A 23,524-nucleotide genomic window follows, 5' to 3' on the forward strand; every position below is an offset into this window, starting at 1 on the left:
GATCAGTGAGATTTTCAAGGTAGTTTTTATAAACATCACTTCATATAAAATACCACAACTGTTTAATCAATTTTACTAATAATTATGTTCTTGGAGTGACATATTGACAGGGCTGTTGTATAAATTTATATGGTAAAATAATTGGCAATAATCTAACACAAAGTTCACATCAGTTGCAAAGAAAGACTTAAAATGTAACTTGCGCATACTTAACATTTTGTTATATTCCATGAAAAGCTAGAATTTATATAGTCTTGTTTCCAAACAGAATATTTTTAATTTATACTACTAAATGTTTTGCAGTGCACTAAATTCATTTATCAATGCGCTCTAGAAAAAGTCCAAAAAGTTTTTATTGACTTGTTTGTTTACTTACGTTAACACATAGGAATGCTGCACTCTCTGACCAGGAGGAGGCAGAACAGTGCCGGCAGGCTCTCTAGACTAAGTTCCAAGAAATCCCAGTTGGATCTCAGTCTAAAGCATGCCTAGCAATGGTGGACATGGCCGTTCCCAAGGCTTGCTTATGTCACGTTGGGTCAAATCCCTGCTCCCTGCTATGTCTACCCTGTATTCCCAATACTGACCATGAAGGTCATATACAACCCGTCTGGAAATATGCAGAAACATAAATACTTACTTTAGTTCCAGTCCTGTCACAAGTGGGAACCCTTTGAGGTTCTATGAAATTCTTGATTTGTTCCTCAGAAAAAACTGGTCTGGCTCAGATCCCCATTTTCTTCTTATCTGAAAGCTGATGACTAAAACCTCTAAGCATTTTCCTCCCTACACAGACACAGCTAAGACAGTGCACTTGGACTGTTGTTTTTGGACCCAAGTAGGCTCTATTTCCTTATCTGATACATTTCTTCTTTGTGAACCATTCCAGTTGGAGATAATCCTGGGTTTGGACTGTTAGCTAATCTGTTTGCTAGCCTCCCTGACATAGACTATCTAAGGCAACATAAAAATGATGCATGAGAAAGGTAAGGATAGTAACTGTCCCTAGGTGCAGTCTGTAAAGGCCACAGCTGGTGACAACATACTTGCTTGGCCAATCTAGCTTTGTCACTTAGGAACTTTTTGTGCTTTTTAGTGAGTTTCTTAACTTTTGCAAGCTTTACTTCCCTTATCCACAAATCAGAGCATAATAAAACTGGCTTTACATGATTAAATGAGATAATAACCATTGCTCAGCCATTAATAGAGAATTAAAATGCATGGGTTTGTAATAAATGTATACAGTTGATATAAGCATTCACAAAATAATATCAATATCCTTGTTAAAAATAATTCAATAAAAATATCATGGGAACCCAGTTATAATTTTGAGCTAGTGTGCCAGCCCACCCAGAAGTTAGACTGAACAGCTCTTAGGTGTCACGTGCTCTGAGTCTCAGGAGCCTTTTTCCGGTGTCTCACCTGATCGCACTGGACAGATTTATCATACACTGCCCTACTTTGGCTGTTTCTGGTGCTTTTTAGGATTCTTGTTATCACTCTGTTTAGCCTCTCCGTGCTTTGAAGATGTCCTCCCTTTTAACACCCAGCAGACCCTCCCTCCACTGCACTAGGAGACGAGGTCACTGGCATGAACTCTGGCCTGTCTGTTGTTTATACTTGACTTTTCCTCACTTGCATCCTCAGCAGGAAGACATTTCCCATTCCCTCTCAGATCACCAAATCCTGTTTCCTTGACTTCTCCAGTTGTCAGCAAGCTAATTTCACTGTGAGCTAGGAATGGCTGTTGCTGAGTATTTCCAAAAACAAATGGTAATACAGAACAGAGAGAAAGTGACCAGAAAAACGTAGACTACTTAGCCTGTCATTTATCCCTGCCAGTTACAGTCCTTAGAATAACACATCCTAGGATGTTCAGGAGATACTTGTGGAGTAATACCTGTGAAGGGAGGAAGGATAATTGATGGACAGGATTCCAAAGCAGGGATAAATGGAAAAATCATAAAATAAGTTTCTACATTCAGACGATGATACATGCTATAAAAAAAAATAGCAGGCTAAAGAGGAATGAGGGGCACAGTCAGGTCATGCAAAGGGAGAAGAAGCCACAGAGGCTGGAAGCTCTGGCAGTCAACTGACGGTTGTAAGGAGAAAGGCTCACTCTGCACGGCTAGTGTAGGGTGGATAGCCATAGGATCTGCTCTTCACTTCTACTTATGGAGCAGAGAAGCAAGAGTGAGCTTCTAAGTTTTCTATTTTTAGTTTCTAGGGAAACCTTTCAGCCAAAGGTTTTACATACAACACACACACACACACACACACACACACACACACACACACACACCTATATATGCCCTCATCATACATCTTTAGAAGTCCATTTTTCCCAAATCTGATATTTCCATTAAATAGATGTAAAATTCCTTCCTTTGAAGCCACACCCCCCCAGAAAGATCAACTTTCTATACTCCTTCCCTTTACTTTCCCAGACACCCTTACATGATGCAGTATATTTTCTGCTTTTGCAGTCCTAACTTCTGATAGCCAAATCTAGGGATCTCGCTGTCTGAGGTGGTTAAATTTGCTTCAGACAACTGAAGGTTACTTCTCATCCTTGACCTCACCACGTAATGGTGAGCTGGGCGGAGTAGGCTGTCTCCCTGCACTTCTGTTTATGTGTTTTGTTTCTCTGTGGTTCTTTGGCCATACTTAATCTCAGCGAGTTCCAAGACTCTCTCTATCAGAGTTCTCATTATTAATCTTTAATTGAAACCATGAAATCCCAGCATCCTGCCTTATTGTTGATGCTGTTTCTATGATTGCTCAGCACATCCCCTGACATACAGGAAAAGATCCTTTGGAGTGTTACTGCTTTCTACTTCTCCTTTGGTTCTGGTACCTGAGGGAGTATGTTGTCTCTCTCTGGTCAGCTGGGCTATATCACTAACATCATTCCTTTACAAACCTAAAACAGGACTCTAATCCTCAGTTCTGAAGAGGATGCTATCCTCTTCAGCCTTTGAGTGGACAGGGCTCAAAGCAATGATTTCCTCCTGCCCCCAGCCTACTCCTTCAAAGGTTTTTTTATTCCATATTATTTTAGATTTTTGGATCTAAAATAATTTAGATCCAAAATTTAGATCCAAAATTTGGATCTAAAAAATTTTGGATTTTTAGATTCCGTATTATATTTTGATCATATTCAGGAACACTCTAGAATCAGCTCCCAGTAGTCCTTGAATTTCTTACCCAAAACAGTTCATCACAGAGTACTGCTGTACCAGCTGACCTGCCCTGAATGGATGAGGCACGACTCTGTGTGCCCAGACAACACTGCAATCCTAGCTTTCACTGTCTAACAGACATAGAGGTGAGTTATTTAACCTATTTATTCTTCTACAACTCTCTCAGGCTAAGGACAGTGACCCTTAAGCTGAGCTCACTCTTCTTAGTGACCACCCCATATTTCCAGGCCAAATTCCCTAAAGCCAGCTCACAAAGCTTGATTGTTCTTTTCAGTCCTGAAGAATATATATATTGCAGGATACAGAAGTGGTCCAAGGGTGGTTCTCTGTGAAAGCATCAACTGTATGAGAAAGGGGTGTGCTTACTGTATTCTAGGGACGGCTGAGGAGACAGAGAATCCAAACCTGGCCTTCCACATTGTTATAAAGGCATTTGTGTCCAGGCCAGAAAGCACAAAAAAAAGTTACTAGATTCTTGCTCTGGCTTACCACTTTTAATACTTAGATTTATGACAGACGAATCCTGTGAGGGATCCTGTGAGGTGAGGGAAAGCCTAGCTTTTCCCTATAGCACTGCCAACTGGAAGGTGAGATAGCAAAGCCCATGTGTGTCCTAAAGTCCAATACTTGACAAGTCAGCAATTAACACAAGTCGTTTTCCTTCTCTTACCTCACTGACCTATTTTTATTTTTGTAAAACATAAATCCTTTGCGTATAGGATAGATATTACTTATCCACCCACCAAGATAAGCACTGTAACAAGAATATACTTGTCATGCTTGCAGAAAGAGTCATGAAGTCTGCTGAGTCTGCCTCTGCTGTTTTTGAATGGTTTATTTGGTTACCTCCATCCAGGACCTGTAATTGGCTCTGGTGAGCTCTTACCTGTGGGTCTACAAAAGCCTCCTAATGTCTGCTCCTCCCTCCAAATGTTCAGCTCACTAACCAGCTTGTGAAATTGCTCGTTATCTTCTGAGAACAGCGCTGACGCTGTGAGGAAGGCGGGTATGTTCATGGCCTCCTGCTGCCCGTTCACTCACCCCTCGAGTAGCTCAGGCTGCACGCATCTCTGCTTCCTCTGTTGTCTGACCCTGAGTTTGGAGTCTCTGGGGTACAGCACACCAGATTCACCATCAGCAGGCTTTCAGACTTCAGTAGCTTTCACTGATAATTCTATATACAATGCATCCTACCAGAATCCTACTAAAGGGAGCTAGAAGCTAAAAATAAAAACAAAAATCGTTGCCCTCCTAACCCTAATTACACATTTATTTTGATAGAGCACCTGCATTTTTATGCTCCACCCCCTGTGATATTTCAAAATAAAGTAAAATATTTTTTAAAACCCTGTTTTTTGTCTTACTTGTTAAACCTTTACTGAAACACTTCAACCAGTGGGTTGAAATGAACACATTGTTATTTAAAACTACTACAAATTCTTATCATCTGCTAAGTGAGACATAGCATAATCAGGACAAGGCACTTTTAATAAAGATTACAGTGATTGGGCTAGTTATCTGCATAGCAATCAAAAGGGCTGTGCACATCAATATCACTCATGCTCAATTAAATTTCATCACATTCTCCTAAGATCTGAAATCATCAACTGCTTTACATAAAGCCAGGGCCACATTTCACATCATGTATTATCTTCAGAATCCAGCTCAGCATCCTCTATGAGGTGACATATAATTCTGTTTGTAAGTACAATAAAGGCCTGTAAATAAAACACTAAAGTAAAAATTTACTTATAAATGTGTGATTAAGATTTAGCATAGGATGTCCTCTTTGATTCAGTGTAAAGAACAAAAAATCAATGATGTCTTATAGTCATGATTTTGAATTCTTTGTGATTTTGGTTAAGTCATCAATCTTCTCTGAATCCTTATTCTAATTTATGCACTTTTACTGAGTCCCCTCAAATGTGAGTATTTAAAGTGTACTAATATAATCAGTATAATCTTTAGTACAACACAAATGTTTAATACCCATAGCTATTTAATACCCTCCAAATGGAAAGTGACACATGTAAGTGTAAGCAAAAATCCAAGAAAAGCCTAAGATTAAAGAGGGCTCCAAAAAGAAAGACAGTAAAATCCTCACTGGGGCAAAAAAGCAGGGAGCCCAAGGAGCACCCCAGGACAAACACTGGGTCTCTTGGATCGTAGGGTTGTTTCTTAGAGAGTTTCTTCAGAGCCCCTCCTCTGCCTCTAACGCTTTAGCTTTCCAAGAGGCAAGTTGTATTCACCCGGCTACTATCCAAGCACACGCCTTAAGTGCTGGGGCATTTCGGATTGGGCTTCTAAGTTCCACATATGCTATGGATTCATACCCCTTCCCTGCCCCTATGCATTGGAAGGTCTCAATGTTAACTGCACATCCCATGTGATATAACTAACAGACCCTTGCCAAAGCTCAGAAAACACTATCAAAACAAAACAAAAACAAAACAAAACAAAACAAAACAAAAACCAAACAAATTTCGACATGCCAGAGACCTGAGATAGGAAAGGCTCCAGAGTGTCTATTAGGGTGAAACTAGCTTGAGCCTCCTACCAGTGGTAGATACGGAGCCTGAAGTGGCCACCTCTTGTAGCAAGGCAGGACTTCCAGTGGAGGGATAAGGACACTAACCCATGTATGAAATCTTCAACCCAGTATTTGTCCTGCATAGAAGAAGTACAGGGATAAAGATGGAGCAGAGACTGAGGGAGTGGCCAACAATGACTGCCCAACTTGAGACCCATCCCATGGGCAATGGGCAAGAACCAATCCCTGACACTTCGTTGTGCTTGCAGACAGGAGCCTAACACGATTGACCTTTGAGAGGCTATACCCAGCAGCCAACCAAAACAAGTGCACAGACCCACAGCTAAACATTAGATTAGACGGAGCTCAAGGAGATTTGGGGAAGAGTTGGGGGAAGGATTGAGGGACCTGGAGGGCATAGGCACTTCACAGGAAGCTCAACAAAATCAACTTATGTGGACCCTTGGGGGCTCCCAGAGACTGAACCACCAACCAAAGAGCACGCACGGGCTGGACCTGGGCCTCAGGTCACTTCATTTCGCACCAGATGAAGTGCTTATACCCTTTCACTTGGAATTCCTTAGTACAGATTATTACATTCGTTTGTTGAGATAATAAATTCCTCTGTATTCTCATCTTACACAGAACCAACATGTCAGTAAAGATAGAGATCAAGAGAATGGATAAATTGGATTTTTCATTATCTTTATAAACTAAGACTTTTAAAACATGACTTTGATACTTTAGTAATTAAAAATTTTCAAACCATTACAATAAAAACAACATCTAAATGTGAATCCAGAGGTCATTTTAAAAATAAAATTTTAATGAGTTTTTGCATTTCTACCTAAATTTATGTTCTAAATATATATGAGGTTATATGGTACTTTAAATTTATTTAATTAATATAGATGATAAAAAAGTTATCAATTTTACACTTGCAAAGACATTTAAAGTAATATATTTTCATTATTTTTTCAGGAGTCTTCCCTCATCTTTTGTTATGAGGTTATTCTGTGTGCTGTAAGATGTTAGTAGCATCCCATTCCCACGCTGGGATTTGGCCAAGTCTCCTGATAAGGGCAATGTCCTTAGGGGTGTGTGTGTGTGTGTGTGTGTGTGTGTGTGTGTGTGTGTGTGTGTGTGTGTGTGTGTGTGTGTATGCTGGGGATTATTAGCCTCTGCTGACAACCACTGTTCTAGAGCCCAGAACTTCCCTACTTAATGCTATTTAGTGATTAATGATTGCTATATGACCTTAAAAATCACAGTTAAGTGTCAATTTTTCATGTTGGCCTAGGAAATCTCATTTCTCTTCTTGTTCCTCTGGACTCTTGTATGCTAGCTCCCCCATTTATTTGCACATTGATTCTATAATGTTTATTGAGCATAGACTTCATGTTACATGACTGCAAATGCTGCATATATTCAAGTTTACATTTTAAGAACACTCACATTCTACATAGCAGACAGGATGATTTTTGAAAGTACCAATCAGAAAGTGGAGGAGAGACATCACTGAGAAGAAGTGGGGAAAGAACTCCCAAGCACTACTCCCTTCCTGTATGGCTTAACTGAAAAAAAAATTGCTAGAGTCAATCTTTGTAACATTCTGCTATCTAATCAAAAGTTAATCTTATACACTAAAATCTGGTACGTTATCGCTCCTTCTCTCCAGCTTGGCTACAGCAGTTAAACAGCAGCCCACCTTCCTAGCACAACGTGTTGGTGAAGATCTACAGATCTTTTATGGAAAAAAAAAGTGCCTTTGTGTTTTACCTGTGTAGCAGCTCAGGTACGTGAGGGATGGGCTCAGGTGTGCTTTGCTGTACCTGCTAGCCCCAGTGGTTTCTCAGGACTGAAGTGGCTTTTCAGATAGCATCATGTAAAAGCTCATTTGTCAAGAGCATTTAGAGGAAAATACATTACCTGTGGCCCCAAAGAAGAAATAACAGATGAGGAAAATAACAGATTGAAAAGCATGGGATATGGGGAATGAGGACTTTGAAGTAAGTCTCCCTTGTATAGCACACAGAAGGATCTAGGGAAGGACTGAGGACATAGGCTTTCACTTCAGACTTTTAGCCTCAAAAGGAGTGAGGACTAGTGTAGAGTTGTGAATGGCTTAGCTAAGCTTCACGGCGTGACGCACTCCAAGTCAGTTTGCAAACACTAAGAGATGTCATAATTTTGAATTAAAAACATTTAAGGAAATGCTTATCAGATTACTAGCTTACCATTAATCTAAAAAGATCAGAGATTTCAGTAGGCAAAAAGAATAATTATAGAAAGTTTACTAAAATTTAGTAATGATTTAAAGTTTAGAAATATTTTCCTAAATTATTTAACAAACAATTATCAAGTGCAAGCAACAACAGTGAATTCTGGAGGGAGGCAGTCTGATTCCCAGAATTATCACAATATAGTAGGGAAGAGAGCCAGTTTTCAGCAATGGAAAAAAAATCTACTAGGCAAATAAACCAAGCACAGCTCTTACAGCTCATCCACAAGGGGAAGTAAAAATAAATGAGTAGAAACCGTCCTTGAGGAGTCCTAGACGGATCTCCGTCAATCATATCCCACCCTGGTCTGGCATGTACCAGCTCACTAGAAGTCAGACTTACCCTTTGTGGTGCTCTTCAAACCATCAGACTGGGCCTTACATGTGCTAAGTTCTCTCTCCAGAATGTTCTTTCCTGCTGTTTTGCATAGCCCACTCTGCTCAGTTGGACTCCACTCTTTTCTACTTCCTCAGAGGTGCCTTTTTATCTGCCTTATCTAGACTAGCTTGGCCTTCCCTAAGCCCCCACACTTTCTGATACCTGGACTGTTCAGTTAACCCTCTCAAATATATCTTCTCTTTCTTGAATATCTACTTTACTAGCACGAAAGGTCCTTGGCAGAAGGTCCTTTATTTGTGTACTACACTGTGGGTCACTCGAGAACTGAGTCAGAACAGGAAGTGACTAGAATAGAATACATACATGAAGAGCTTATAGGACATCTGTGAGGTGTCTCCCTGAGCTCAGAAATCTTGTTTAACAAGAACTTAATGTATTAGAGGGGAAGTGTTTAGTGATGATTCTTTCATAAGCTAATGTCTCGGGCCACCATGGCCTTCAATTCCATCCTCGGGAAGGTGGTGGCAGGTGTTTGCAGGGAAGATGTGGGTGGTGGTGGTGAGAAAACTCTGTCCAAGGAAGCAGCTGCTGCTCAGGGGCTGGTGGTACTTCAGAGAGTGTTAGGTAAATGTCTCTACCCAAGAAGGCCAGGCCGGTTTGACTGCTCTATAGATGACCCTCAAATTTTAAAGAGATGTTATTCTGGCAGAGGTAGTGTCGAATGATGTTTAGGATCGCCTAAGCTTCAACAGAAGGTGTCTGTACACTAAGACAGGCATCCTTGATCCTGTAAGTCCTAAAACCGCCTAAGCAGTGGCTCTGTGGAATTAAACTTATGAACAGCTGTGACTTTAATCTCAGTTTATATTCAAGTATTTATTTCTAGTGTGTGTAGAAATCTTTCTAGAACTACTAAATGCAACTCTTTGCTTTGTTGATATTGCAGTCACTTTCTTTTCTTTCCAAACATACTGTAATAACATTCACTGTGGCTTAGGGGCAAGTGATAAAAATACTGTTTCTGAAGCCAGAGAACTTGGGTTCAAATCCTGCTTTTGTCACTCGCTCGCTGGGCACATGAACCCTATGTGCCTCAGCTCCTTTGTAAACTGAATAACAGTAGTACTTGTAGCATAGGGTTATTATAAGGGTTATATTATAAGGATTATATCGTATGAATAAGGAGTAATACATACAATATACTTAACATAATTCTAGCTGCACAGCTCAGAAGATATTAGCTGATGTATCCACAACTACATCTAAATTATTACTAACAACTCACATATATGTGACTTGAAGTTATTATAAAGATCTGATCTTAGGACTGGAGATAAGAACACAGTGGGAGAGTATGTACCTCACATAAATGACACATGGCATTAACACCCAGTGCCACACACATATACAAAAGAGCTGAAATTACAATGTATTACAATCTACAACCTTTGTAAACCCTTGTAAAGGGCTTTTCTATCCATCAGTCCCAGGTGACTTGCTGGAGTGCTTCTGCATAACGCTCTATAGTGTGAGGTGGTCTGACAGCTGCTGGTCATTCCCTACCTGTGTCAGCCACTGATCATACTTCCTGTTGAGAGAGCATGAGGCAGGCTTGCCAGCATGTATTTAAGTAAAAGCAAAGATCTTGTGGTGTCTCCTGTTACCTTGAGTCTATGAACACACTTTTTCAGCTACTCACATTTTTTTTCTGATTTTTCTACTTTTTAAATATAAAAAGTTATTGGAAAATTAAGTCCCTGGGATGAAGGACAAAACAACAATTTTGTGTCTACACAGAGATGTTAAAATTCACACACATATTAATTTAGTTCAAATGAGTGTTGCAATACTATTATATGCTAGATACTGAGAGATTAATAATGGAATGAGAATATGGTTGTGAACTTTCTAAAGTTTGCAACATTGAGAAGGAGATGGAGTTGAGAGAAACCAAAGTTTTCTGCCACAGTCCATGAGAGCCTAGAGAAGGGCCCTTAGCTAGGGCTTCAGTGATGCATCCAAACAGGATTATGCCTGAACTAAGCCTCCACGATGGCCAAAGGAGACAGGGCTGCATGGTCTACTCAAACCTGGAAACAACAGCTCGCATGAGGTAAGAAGCGACATAGTGTCTGTGTCAGAGTCTGTGAGAATAAATAGTTGGATATTGATATTAATTTTTAAAAAGTGAGGTAGGAAATGGTAATTTATGAAGCTAGGTAGTAGTAGACTATACACTGGTGAGACTCCAGGGGTCCCACTGTGTATGTCATACGGAGAAGCCTGGGGTATTAAACTTTCAGCAATACTAAGGAGCTTTAAGAAAATTAGAAATTTTCTGATTTTGATTTTGGATGAATAACTGAGGACTAAAAATGTTAGGGAGGAAACACCAGTATAGATGGTCATTACACCTACACTGGCTATGGCAAGATCATGGTGGGCAAGGCAGCAGTAAGAGTGAGAACATGATGACCCCAAATGAGAGCGAAATGCATAGAAGACAGATGGGGAGGTGCAAGCCTGGGCTGTCTACAGTTCTACAACTTCCAGGATTCAGGCCTTGAGTGGCAGGCTAGATGAAAATGGCAGCTGACTGAGACAGGTTGTCTGCTTGTTATTTTAATTCTTTTTCTCTTGAGGGGCACAGGAAAATATATATGCTCAGCTGGGTCATATTAGTTTTAAGGTAATCACAGAAGAGGTTAGAACTAGAAAGGAAGTTTAGAAATTAACAAATAGATCCATGAAAGCAGATAGAAACTTAGGGGAATACGTGAGGAAAGAGAGCAACCAAACAAGAGTATAAGGAACCAGGATCACAGGGCCAAAAGGCAGGACCTAGAACAGGCAGGAAATACCCAGCAATCAGACAGTGCCAGAAACTGCTAAATGCAATCATCATGGCTGTATTTTCTGCACCCAAAGTGAGGCCCTGTCCTGGTATCTCACAACACACCTCATGTGATCATTAGCCACAGGCTAGGTTAATGAAACTCAAGGTCACGGAAGTTGTATAACTTACCAAGGTCAGCGAGTGAATTGGCAGAGCTTGGACCTGAACCCAGATCCACTGTCCAAGCTCTGACTTCCTTTAAAGCAAAAGTTCCACAGGGTGTGGATTAAGACCATCAGGACAAGGACGTTATATGCCACATTTCTAAGCATACTAAAAGACCTGACATTAAATGTCTAAATAGTAAATACAGGGTCATATGCGATCACTTCTCAGAAGTCAATGATTTCCTTCAGAATCTTGTATTTAATAAATACCACACTGGCCACTTATAAAGACAATGAACTGCAACACACACAAGGCATTCTGTTCCCCTCATTCTGTGCTGTGCCAATGACATAACAAGAAGCCTTCCTCAAGGAAAACCGCATGCTTAGATGTGGGCATTTATGCTGACTCAGCTTCTCACAAACTTCTATTGGTCCTAAGAAGAGCTGGAAAGATGTGCAGAGTTTGGCATTAAACTACACAAACATGAAGAAGTCACTAAAATGGACCTTTTCCAGGAGGAAGGGTTATTTTAGATGATAATTTGTGTTCCATTTTCAGGACAGAATGAGAAAGTTACACCACCACCCCTCCCCCCAGTACAAAAGCTGTTATTTCTCCATTTCCCTCCAAAGGAAGCAGTAACATCACTCACCATTGGGTGGATAGAAGACAGCATATTCTTCTAATCCTAGTTTTCCTGTAAGGGAAGGTCATATACTCAGTAAAGTTTCAAAAAGCAACCTTCTGTGAATGTCCTAATAAGTAATGGATAATGAATGGAATTTTTAAAATAACCATAGTCCAACTTTATTTCATTTCATGATATGGAATTAGTTGAAAATCTTTAAACAAAAATCTCTTGAAAGCCCTTTAAGAATTAAACTCAAGGAGCTGGAGAGATGGCTCAGCGGTTAAGAGCACTGACTGCTCTTGCAGAGGTCCTGAGTTCAATTCCCAGCAACCACATGGTGGCTCACAACCATCCTTACTGGGATTTGATGCCCTCTTCTGGTGTGTCTGAAGACAAGGACAGTGTATTCATAAAGCAAATAAAGAAATCTTTAACAAAAAAGAATTAAACTCAATAATTTGATTAAACAATGTTTTCAAATTTTCTTAAGCATAGATTTATTTTTCTGAATTTAACAACCCTGTTGCTTAAAGTAAATCTGAAGTCTTGCCATATCCTATTAGTTTATGTTTTAGAAAATGTGCTGGAGTTACAAATTAAATATCTTCAACTATATCACAGTCATATATCCTGCCTCCCAACACAGTCTATGTGATTAGGGAGAAAGGATAAACAGTTGCAAACAAAACTGTTGTATAAAAGTTCCTTCTTTATACTGTCCACAGCTTCTCACTCTTCCTGTCTCCACTAAGTAACTTCAGGAGGTGGGCTTCAGAGTGTCACATCACCTTACCACAAGCTACAGCCATCTGAAAGGATCATTGACTGAAAAAAAAGTCTCCATAAGACCAGAGTGTAAGTAGACAAGCCTTACCAATCAATGGGGGAAGACCCAGCCTATTGTGGGTGAGAACATCCCTGGGGTGGTAGTCCTCAGTTCTATAAGAAAGCAGGCCCTGAAAGCCATGTGGAGCAAGTCAGTAGTCAGCACCCCTCCATGGCCTCTGCATCACCTCCTGCCTCCAGGTTCCTGCCCTGTGTGAGTTCCTGACTTCCTTAATGATGAGTTGTGACTTGGAATTGTAGCCAAATAAACCCTTTCCTCCCCACGCTGCTTGAGTGTCTCATCACAGCAACAGAAACCCTGACCATGTGGCTTCTATCTCCAGAACCCCAAGTTATTAAAAAGACAGTCATTCTTGCACTGGGATTTAAATTAAAAATCATTATTAAGGTTTTCTTTTTAAATTGTTTTTAAGAGAGATGATAGGAGTAAATAGCAGGGCTATCTTAGGCTAAGGTGAAGACTCACAGGGCTGATCTTTGTGTGAAGGAAGAAGGGAATGGTGAACAAACAGATCCACAATTGAGCACAGCAGCAGGCATCGAGACAAGTACAGCAAATACAGGGTACAGTCCCCACCCAGAGGTTTGTAATCCAGACCAAACCACAAAATAATACAATATGTTTGCTGACTTCTTCTAAATGGGTTTTTAAGGGTTTCAGTGCTCAGGGGGGAGGGAAATTGATGATAGGTTGGTAGACATGACATGGAGGCTAGCTCACCAAGGGCTATTATTTGTGGTGACAGAATATGAAGCTTTTCATGCACTGGGCAATATAGGGGCTAGAATGAATATTGTACATTGTGAGATTACCAGGGAAGGAAAGAAAGCTCGCTTAAGTTGGTGTGGGCATGTGGAGGGTCTTAAAATTACAGTTTGTTTTAGCCTATTAGGTAACTAAGTTTTATGATAACTCTGTGTACAGGATGAGATGAAAGGCTGTGTGTAGTATATGCATATTCGTGTGAGTGTGTATGTTTACATGTACAGGCAGTGTGTGTGTGTGTGTGTGTGTGTGTGTGTGTGTATTTTTGCATGTAGAGACAAGAGATCAGTTAGCTGTCTTCCTAGACCACCGTCAACCCTGTTTTCTGAATGTTTAGCTAGGATGACCAGCTAATGAGCATCTGGGACCCACGTGTCCCTGTTCCCCAGTGCTAGGGCTATAGGCACGCTGCTCTGTGTGGCTTCACTGGGGAACCAGAGTCAGGCTCTCATGTTTGCACCACAGCCACTTTATCCACTGAGCCATTTCCTCAGCCCAATACCTTCCTAAGATAAAAGAAGAGGAAGTTTTTATGTATTCATTTCAGAATCAAAGCAGCCCACATTGGGAAAGAGCCTGACTCCAACACAAGCTAATGTGGTCTGTCCTAGAGCAAGAATGGCAATAGGCAGGCAGCGATGAAATCCTAAAGAAGTAGTGTTTCTTCCTGGAAGCAGCAGAAGGGCTGCACACAGACAGACAGCAGGGCAGTGAGAGTTTAGTGCTTGGGGCTAGCTTAGTCTTCAGGTGAGGACAGGACACTGCGATGGTACATGGACATGTTGAGGCAGCTAGCAGTAAAGAACACTAGACTAGAAATTAGAGGGGTAACGTAGCACATATACCATACCATAGTGTTTAAGTGTAGCAGAACTAGAATTCAAAGACTAATTTACTAAAAGAACATTAAGAAAAATTGAAAAGACAAATCTCTACAATGAATTCATGGTTAGGGAGAAGACAAAAACAACATGTTTGGCACAAATGGGGGAGAGGAGGCAGGAGATGTCAAGAACCAAAAAGGCAACCAAAATGGGATCTCTTTAACTACCAGAGAATGATCTGTGATCTGTTGCTTGGGTGCTGACATTGAAAGGAAAAGACACTAATTACTACTGCAGAGAAATTGGAAATAATTTTCAACTTAAAAATTGGAAATACCAACATGAAATATTCAAACATTCTTGGAATGATCATTAAAGTCTTTAGTAATTTCTCCTTAGAATTATTAAAACATTACCTCTGATGTATGATTTCGGTGGTGAAGCACTGTTGTATGCAAAGTGACCCAGCACAGACGTATCCCGTGAAAAGCAAAGTAACACCTGGGTAGAACATTGGGAAAATGAACAGTCAGCACTGCTATGGAACAACTGACAGTAATTAAATTATCTTTCATTTCATAAAGAGGAGGCCCTGGAATGGAACTGCTCATGTTCAGTGTGTCGTTTTGCAATGGGAACAGTGCCCTCTATTGGCACACCTACATCAAATGTTCACAGAGAGACTCCCCATGAATGCAGCCAGTTCTCATAAATTTTCCCTATTTGCTCCCCAGACTTTGAACAGTAGAAAACAAAAGTTGTTAACTATGAGTTGATTTTCCTATGTTTTCTCTAGAAATGAAAATCACATGTGAGAAACTTAACAGATGAGAACTACATCAGGGTACCCATGGGTAATCACACACAAGCACTGAGTGGGCTAGGAAATTGGAACCAGACTTAATTGGTGTGCAGTTCACACTTGGGCATGTCAAGAATGAGGAGGGCATCTCCATTCTCAACAAAGATGGCAGCAGCAAAGGAAAGGTTTTCCCAAATACAAGTAGAAACTGGCTATCCCAGCCAGCAGGGGCACATGGCAACTCTATCAAGAGCTAAAATAGAGAGGGTGCAATCAGGACCAAGGCTTCCTGATAGACGAAATTGGATTGCTGACACTAGCTTGAAATTTGAGGGCAGGAGTCCAGTGCCAGGAAGATGAAAGGACATCTAGAAGACCCGGGAATCTAAAGATACCACAAAAACTGGAGGAAATGGGCCCAGAGTGAGGAATGGATTAGAAACCTTTGGGTCAGGGCTCTTGGCCATGTAGACAATGTTGCTGGACATGAAGGGAGCTCCAGTTTATTAACTGAATGACAAGGTCGGGTGACTGGACTTCTAAGCATTTGTGTTCTCACATGCAATATTAATGTAATAATGATGCTTCAACCAAAGTGTATTGTGGGGAATAATTGGAAGTGTTTAGAAAAATACTTGGGATGTCACATGATTAAAATGTTCTCTACAGCTGTTACTACATTACTACTAATTTTCTATATTGTTATTCTTGGCTATTAATATATTTGTTTTTGGATTTATTTATATTGCTCAATTGTCATGTTTCTTCAACTTAAAATTTTATATATCTGGAAAATACTCCAGCAATGTATTTTTGAATGATCCCCCATTGTTCTCTATTTACCTTTAGAAAACTTTATAAGGATGGTCTACACTTGTCCAACGTGCTTTCCTTTAAAATTATTTTTGTCACTCTGATGTCCACTTTGGAGGACATCCATTTCTAAAAAATCAGTTGGCTAACTGTCTGCTTTCACTCTTACCTCACCAAGCACGAATCTCAGTGTGAAGGAGGGGTACATCACAAGAAAGAACACAAACAAGGCCTTGAGCTCAGCTGAAGGGAGGGAACGGACAGCAAGTGTACTGAGTGATACATCAGTCAGTGCATTAGGTAGGAACAAGATAAAGGAGGCCCAGAGAAGGGCTTGGCATTCTATAGAAAGTGGCTATTCAGAAGGTGCCCTCTGGCCAAACACTGAAAAGGGCTGAGAAACTGACTGAGGGGGCTAACTGGGGAAGAGTACCTTGGGAGGGAGAGGCAGCAGTTGGAAGTTAGTTGAGAGAGAAGGCTCTGGGGCTGTGGAGATGGAGCACAGATGCCAGCAGTTCTTTTCTCTCTCCAATCCTTTCCAAATAGCCCCCATCTTATTTCATTCAAATTCATAGCCTCTTTCTTTTTAACTGTTCGTTCTCTCCCTCCCTCCCTTCCTTCCTCTCCCCCCTTCTGTGTTCCTAAATCTATAAATACAACCTACTCAACCCATATTCTATTACTTGTATGTGTATGTTTCCAGAGCTAACCATTTTAACCATTTGGTATTGGATAAACAACTGGTATACTTTTCCCTGGAGAAGAATATTTCTGATCTCAGCATTCCTTAGTTCTTGTACTACTTTGTTAGAGTTGAAGCCTTGTAAGCTATGTCCCTTCCATGTTATTATGTCTACTGAAGTTGTCCTTGTTCAGGTCATGTTTAGTCAGCGATACTGGTGGAATTCATGGATGTAGCCTCTCTAAGAGATTTCTAGCGGACACAATCTCACAGTAAACTTCCTCTTCCCCTGTCTTACTTTCTGCTCCCTCTTCCACAATGATCCCTGAGCCATATTTGTAGGAATTATGTTCTAGATGTATCAGTTGGGACTGGGGTCTATAACTGATCAATTGTAATGGTCTCAATCTGTTTCACAATAACCCTTAGGGTTCAATATGTGCCTTCAAACCCTAGTACGTCTAATTGGACTTAATGCAGACTCAGGAAGAGGGAAATCAAGTCTGGTACCGAAAACCTAGCCAACTACCTAGGCCTAATGAAGTCACAGATCTTGGAGTAGAATCTATAACAGCCACTTTACTAAAAACCAGCACAATCCCTAACTAAATTCTAAATATTTACCTTTATACTCATAGATAAGAGTAGTTGACCTTTTCTCTTGCCAGACTTTCAAGTACTTTTGCATGTGTGTGTGTGTGTATATATATATATATATATATATATATATATATATATATATATATGTATAGGTTAGAATAATGCTCCAAAGATACTCAAATCTCAGTCTTTGGGACCTGTAGCTATCTGGTATTCTGTGATAAAAGTAATGTAATTGGATCAGTGGAGACTAGTCTTCAGAACTAAGCATTTTGATTGGTTGTAGTTTTCTGTAATAGTCTCTGTCTTATGCAAAACAAGTTTCCTTGATAATAGATGAGAACTATGCTTACTTGTGGGAATAAAGACAAATATTTAGAATGCAGCTAGGAATTGTGCTGGTTTAATAAAGTAGTAGTTGTAGGTATTTGTCCAAGATACGTGACTTCACTAGGCCCAGGAAGTTGGCTAGGTTTTCAGTACTAGGCATCATTTTCCTCTTGTTTAACAAGCCTTAAGCCTAACTCATTACTGCCAAGTTCCACATGCCACTATTGCACACTTAGGGTTATCATTCCATGCTGGTTGTTGTTGTGGTTTGTAGGCAGCACAGCTGGGTAGGACCTCTAGTTGCTTCCTCCCTTAGAAGCTGGCACAGTGCCTTCTGTACCATAAAAGCAAGTCCTCAGGGAGGAGGCTTTTGGGTCAGTTCCAGTTCAGGGACCTCTGGGCCCTTACCTTAAAGTGCATTGTGTTTTTAGCAATAGGGACTTCTCCTCTACTTTGGGTAGAATCAAGAGCAATAACAATAGCCTATAATACTTTGGGAGCCTCTTGGCCAACTCCTGCACCTAGGACTTGGGGATCATTTTGAAGAGGGGCAGAAAGATTGTAACAGAAGAGCACACAGTTTGCTGTGAGATTGTGTCTCCTAGAACTGTGTAAAGCTACACCCATGAAATCTTAGCAACACAGTTGCCTGAATATGAGCTGAACAAGGAAGAGACTTAGAGACATGCAAATGTGGAAGGGGGAAACTCAAGAGGCCTCAATCCTAGATAAAGAACCACAGTCAACCAAGGAATGCTGAGAGCTGGAGAAATAGTCTTCCCCTGGGAAGAGCATGCCAACTGCTTATCTAATACCAAATGGTCACCTCTGGAAACATAAATACAAGTAACATTATATGGACTGAGTAGGTTATATTTATGTACTTTGGAATATATAAATATATTTGAAAGTTAAACAATTATACAGATAAGGGCCATGAATTTGAAAGAAAGCAAGTTGTCAAGAGGGCATGGAAGGAGGAAAAGGGAAGGCATAAATGTTCTAATTATAACATAAAAATAATTTTAAAAATTGGTTTTATAGATGACATTAAATTCACAATCATAAATGGTAAGATTATCCAGGATTATATGACTGGACCCAACATAATCATAAGGATCTTATAAATGAGACACAGAAGATAGGAAGTCAAAGTGTCATACTATCTGCTGGCTTTGAAAATGAGGGAAACAGCAGGGGGCAAAGAATAAAAATACATTCTGGAAACAGGGTAAGAGAAAGACATGGGCTCTTCTTCAGAGCCCCCAAAGTAACCCAGCCCCATGAAACATGAATATAGTCAAGTAAAGCCATTCAGATTTCTATGTTTAGAAACTCAAGAGGATTTATTTAGTTCAAACCAGTGAATTATAATAATGCATTATAGTCACAAGTTAATACGGTAAATAAATGAACCCAATAAATAAATCTAAGGAAAGGAAAAATACCCAAATATAAACCTGTAGCAATCTACAGTTGCCTTAGAGAGGAAAATCCAAGGAAATGTCTATATCAATGTCCCCTCAGTTTCGCAGGCTGAGGTAGCACAGTAACTTTAGAAGAAGCTCTGTGATTAAATATATCCCCATAGAGGCCCTGCTGCCTGTGGGCCTCAAAGAAGGCAGGACATCTGAGACTTCTCTAAGGAGAATCCTGGGACTGTAAAGTGAGAATGGCAGAGGTAGTGTGTTAGACAGTATGTCCTGGGGTGCAACCCTGGGAGACAAGCAGAGAGCTGCCAACCCCAGCACTAGTCTGAGTGTGGCTAACTCTGATTTCTCTATCTGCCAATAGATGCAGGCTCATTGGAGATCTGCTAGGTTACATACTCTGAAAGGCCTGCTTACCTATTGACTAAAAAAAAAAATAAATGTACTAAGTGAGATTACTCACAGCTAGGAGCTCTGTTGTTGAGAAGAAAGATAGGAACCAGGCACTGATGTGAAGTGTCAGTTGATACTACAGAGTCAGACCACGAATGTCTACAAAGAGCTTTCTTAAATATGACAAAGTATATTTTTATAAATGTTTCTAAAGAAATAGGTTGTTTGTGTAATGAAACCACAAAAAAATGGTAGATACCAGCTGAGCAACACCTTTATCATATAAATGCTAAACATCTTCCCATTTGTGTATTTGAGTATTTTCTCCAAGCAAATGAAGAAATGATACATTTTTCAAGAATGGCTTTCAAAGTATTTTACCCTGAATTAAATTTTTATAAATTAAAGGGCAGCTTGGCTTGCTGAGTTTTAGAAAGGGATGGGATTGGTTCGGGGTCTTTGTAGTTGTATGAAGCTGGCATCTTATCTCTTGCCTTTTCATCTGTTAAAAACACATCAAGTTGCCCTGGAGAGCCAAGCATGCCAGTGATCCCTGTGCTTGAGATCTGACTAAGGCAGGAGGATCACTAGTTTCAGGACAGCAGGGGCTACATAGCAAGATGCTATTGAAAAATCAAACCCAAACAATGGGGATGTAGGAATTGGCCATCGAGAGACGTACACTAAGATAATGAATTAGGGAGCACACAAAGCTACTTTCTATCCAGAAAACTAGCAAGCTGGCAGATATGTCGGGGAAGCAGGGAGTCTATCAACATCTTGGAATTTCGGGGAGACCTTCAGTGGTTAAGTTGTGGTTAATCTGGTCAATGCCAGCTGGTAACACATCACCATTTACCCACTCCCCATGCCACATTGTCAACGAGCAGTTGTACATGTTCTTAAGGCTCTTTCAAAGAAAGCAAATACTACCATGTATAACCTCGGCCAATACAAAGGCTATTTTCACTGAATTTGTATGTAACCAGTTTTCTAGTTACGATTGCCGCCCCCTTAAAGTATATGCCCTACAAAATTCCAGCATGCCTGACACTTCTATAAAGACAGAGAAATTCAACTGAGAATTCCACATCAACGTGTGAGTGAGCAGTTCTTCCTTGCTTGTACTGGAAAGTTGCACTACTGCAAAGCTGTACAACACACTGGACACCGTGACCTGGCCTGCTGATTACTACTTCTGCCCAGGGTGCTGCAGAGGCAGCCAATGTGGAGGGAGAAGGGTCACGTGTTGTGCACACCTCCAAGACAGCCAGCTCATAGCTCTCTAGCTGAAAGGAAGGTCCTGGGATTTAAAGAGATATGATCCTACCCCTGCTTCATTCTTCTGTCCTCTTACTAAGACACAGAACATTTAGCAAATGTTCCTAACTACAGAGAAAATTAGGAAGTGATCTTATATGTCCAGGTAAAAGTGTAGGCTCAGAAAATCTCTGTAAAGACCTTAACATTATATCTTATGCTGATTTCAGAAATAACTTCCAAAAATCAATGAAACAAAATCAAAAATTCCACAATAAAAAAATTTGGGCTGAGAAGTGAGGAAAACTTAATTTTCTGATATACATATTATACTCAAATGTCCAGTTTTCAACAAAAATCACAAAGAATAAATACAAAGAAATGGGAAACTATGGCCCATTCAAAAAAAAAAAAGTCAAATGACATTGTTCCACAAAAGATCTGATGGTAAATTTAATAGATTTGTGTGTTAGGACAATGATCTCGAAGATGCTAACATAAGAAATATGTAGAGAAAATAAACAATGACATCTGGGCTCCCAGACCCCTTGAGAGTGAGAGACCTCACCGCCTGGTCAGGTGGGCACTCCTGAGGCTGCAGAGCGGAGGAGACCACCAACACTGCCCACACTTGCCCACATCCCTGGCCCAAGAGGAAACTGTATAAGGCCTCTGGGCTCCCGTGGGGGAGGGCCCAGGAGCGGCAGGACCCCTGCCTGAGACACCGCCGGAACCTGAAGGAAACAGACCGGATAAACAGTTCTCTGCACCCAAATCCCGGGGGAGGGAGAGCTAAACCTTCAGAGAGGCAGAAAAGCCTGGGAAACCAGAAGAGACTGCTCTCTGCACACACATCTCGGACGCCAGAGGAAAACACCAAAGGCCATCTGGAACCCTGATGCACTGAGGCTCCTGGAGGGGGCGGTGCAGATCTTCCTGGTTGCTGCCGCCATAGGGAGACCGAGGGCAGCACCCCGTGAGTGAACTTGAGCCTCAGGACCACAGGTAAGACCAACTTTTCTGCTGCAAGTGACCTGCCTGGTGAACTTAAGACACAGGCCCACAGGAACAGCTGAAGACCTGTAGAGAGGAAAAACTACACGCCCGAAAGCAGAACACTCTGTCCCCATAACTGATTGAAAGAGAGGAAAACAAGTCTAAGCACTCCTGACACACAGGCCTATAGGATGGTATAGCCACTGTCAGAAATAGCAGAACAAAGTAACACCAGAGATAATCTGATGGCAAGAGGCAAGTGCAGGAACCCAAGCAACAGAAACCAAGACTACATGGCACCATCGGAGCCCAATACTCCCACCAAAACAAACATGGAATATCCAAACACACCAGAAAAGCGAGATCTAGTTTCAAAATCATATTTGATCATGATGCTGGAGGACTTCAAGAAAGACGTGAAGAACTCCCTTAGAGTAACACAGGAAAACATTAATAAACAAGTAGAAGCCTACAGAAAGGAATCGCAAAAATGCCTGAAAGAATTCCAGGAAAACATAAATAACCAAGTAGAAGCCCATAGAGAGGAGACACAAAAATCCCTGAAAGAATTCCAGGAAAACACAATCAAACAGTTGAAGGTATTAAAAATGGAAATAGAAGCAATCAAGAAAGAACACATGGAAACAACCTTGGATATAGAAAACCAAAAGAAGAGACAAGGAGCTGTAGATACAAGCTTCACCAACAGAATACAAGAGATGGAAGAGAGAATCTCAGGAGCAGAAGATTCCATAGAAATCATTGACTCAACTGTCAAAGATAATGTAAAGCGGAAAAAGCTACTGGTCCAAAACATACAGGAAATCCAGGACTCAATGAGAAGATCAAACCTAAGGATAATAGGTATAGAAGAGAGTGAAGACTCCCAGCTCAAAGGACCAGTAAATATCTTCAACAAAATCATAGAAGAAAACTTCCCTAACCTAAAAAAAGAGATACCCATAGGCATACAAGAAGCCTACAGAACTCCAAATAGATTGGACCAGAAAAGAAACACCTCCCGTCACATAATAGTCAAAACACCAAACGCACAAAATAAAGAAAGAATATTAAAAGCAGTAAGGGAAAAAGGTCAAGTAACATATTAAGGCAGACCTATCAGAATCACACCAGACTTCTCGCCAGAAACTATGAAGGCCAGAAGATCCTGGACTGATGTCATACAGACCCTAAGAGAACACAAATGCCAGCCCAGGTTACTGTATCCTGCAAAACTCTCAATTAACATAGATGGAGAAACCAAGATATTCCATGACAAAACCAAATTTACACAATATCTTTCTACAAATCCAGCACTACAAAGGATAATAAATGGTAAAGCCCAACATAAGGAGGCAAGCTATACCCTAGAAGAAGCAAGAAACTAATCGTCTTGGCAACAAAACAAAGAGAATGAAAGCACACAAACATAACCTCACATCCAAATATGAATGTAACGGGAAGCAATAATCACTATTCCTTAATATCTCTCAACATCAATGGCCTCAACTCCCCAATAAAAAGAAATAGATTAACAAACTGGATACGCAACGAGGACTCTGCATTCTGCTGCCTACAGGAAACACACCTCAGAGACAAAGACAGACACTACCTCAGAGTGAAAGGCTGGAAAACAACTTTCCAAGCAAATGATCAGAAGAAGCAAGCTGGAGTAGCCATTCTAATATCAAATAAAATCAATTTTCAACTAAAAGTCATCAAAAAAGATAAGGAAGGACACTTCATATTCATCAAAGGAAAAATCCACCAAGATGAACTCTCAATCC

The 23,524-nt window shown here is 40.6% G+C and overlaps 1 protein-coding gene across 5 annotated transcripts in view; it reads right to left on the bottom strand.

Moving 5' to 3' along the window:
• Tbc1d19 (TBC1 domain family, member 19) overlaps positions 1 to 23,524 on the bottom strand; it is a 115,914-nt gene that overhangs the window by 35,295 nt on the left and 57,095 nt on the right. For all 5 annotated transcript variants that reach the window (XM_063272928.1, NM_001106008.2, XM_063272931.1 and 2 more), the window contains 2 exons: positions 14,848 to 14,932; positions 12,017 to 12,061 (listed from right to left, as the gene is read on the bottom strand). In XM_063272928.1, coding sequence (XP_063128998.1) covers positions 12,017 to 12,061; positions 14,848 to 14,932 — 130 coding nt within the window. The remainder of the gene's footprint in view (positions 1 to 12,016; positions 12,062 to 14,847; positions 14,933 to 23,524) is intronic.

This window comes from Rattus norvegicus, chromosome 14, assembly GCF_036323735.1.
Source record: "Rattus norvegicus strain BN/NHsdMcwi chromosome 14, GRCr8, whole genome shotgun sequence".
Taxonomy (NCBI): Eukaryota; Metazoa; Chordata; class Mammalia; order Rodentia; family Muridae; genus Rattus; species Rattus norvegicus.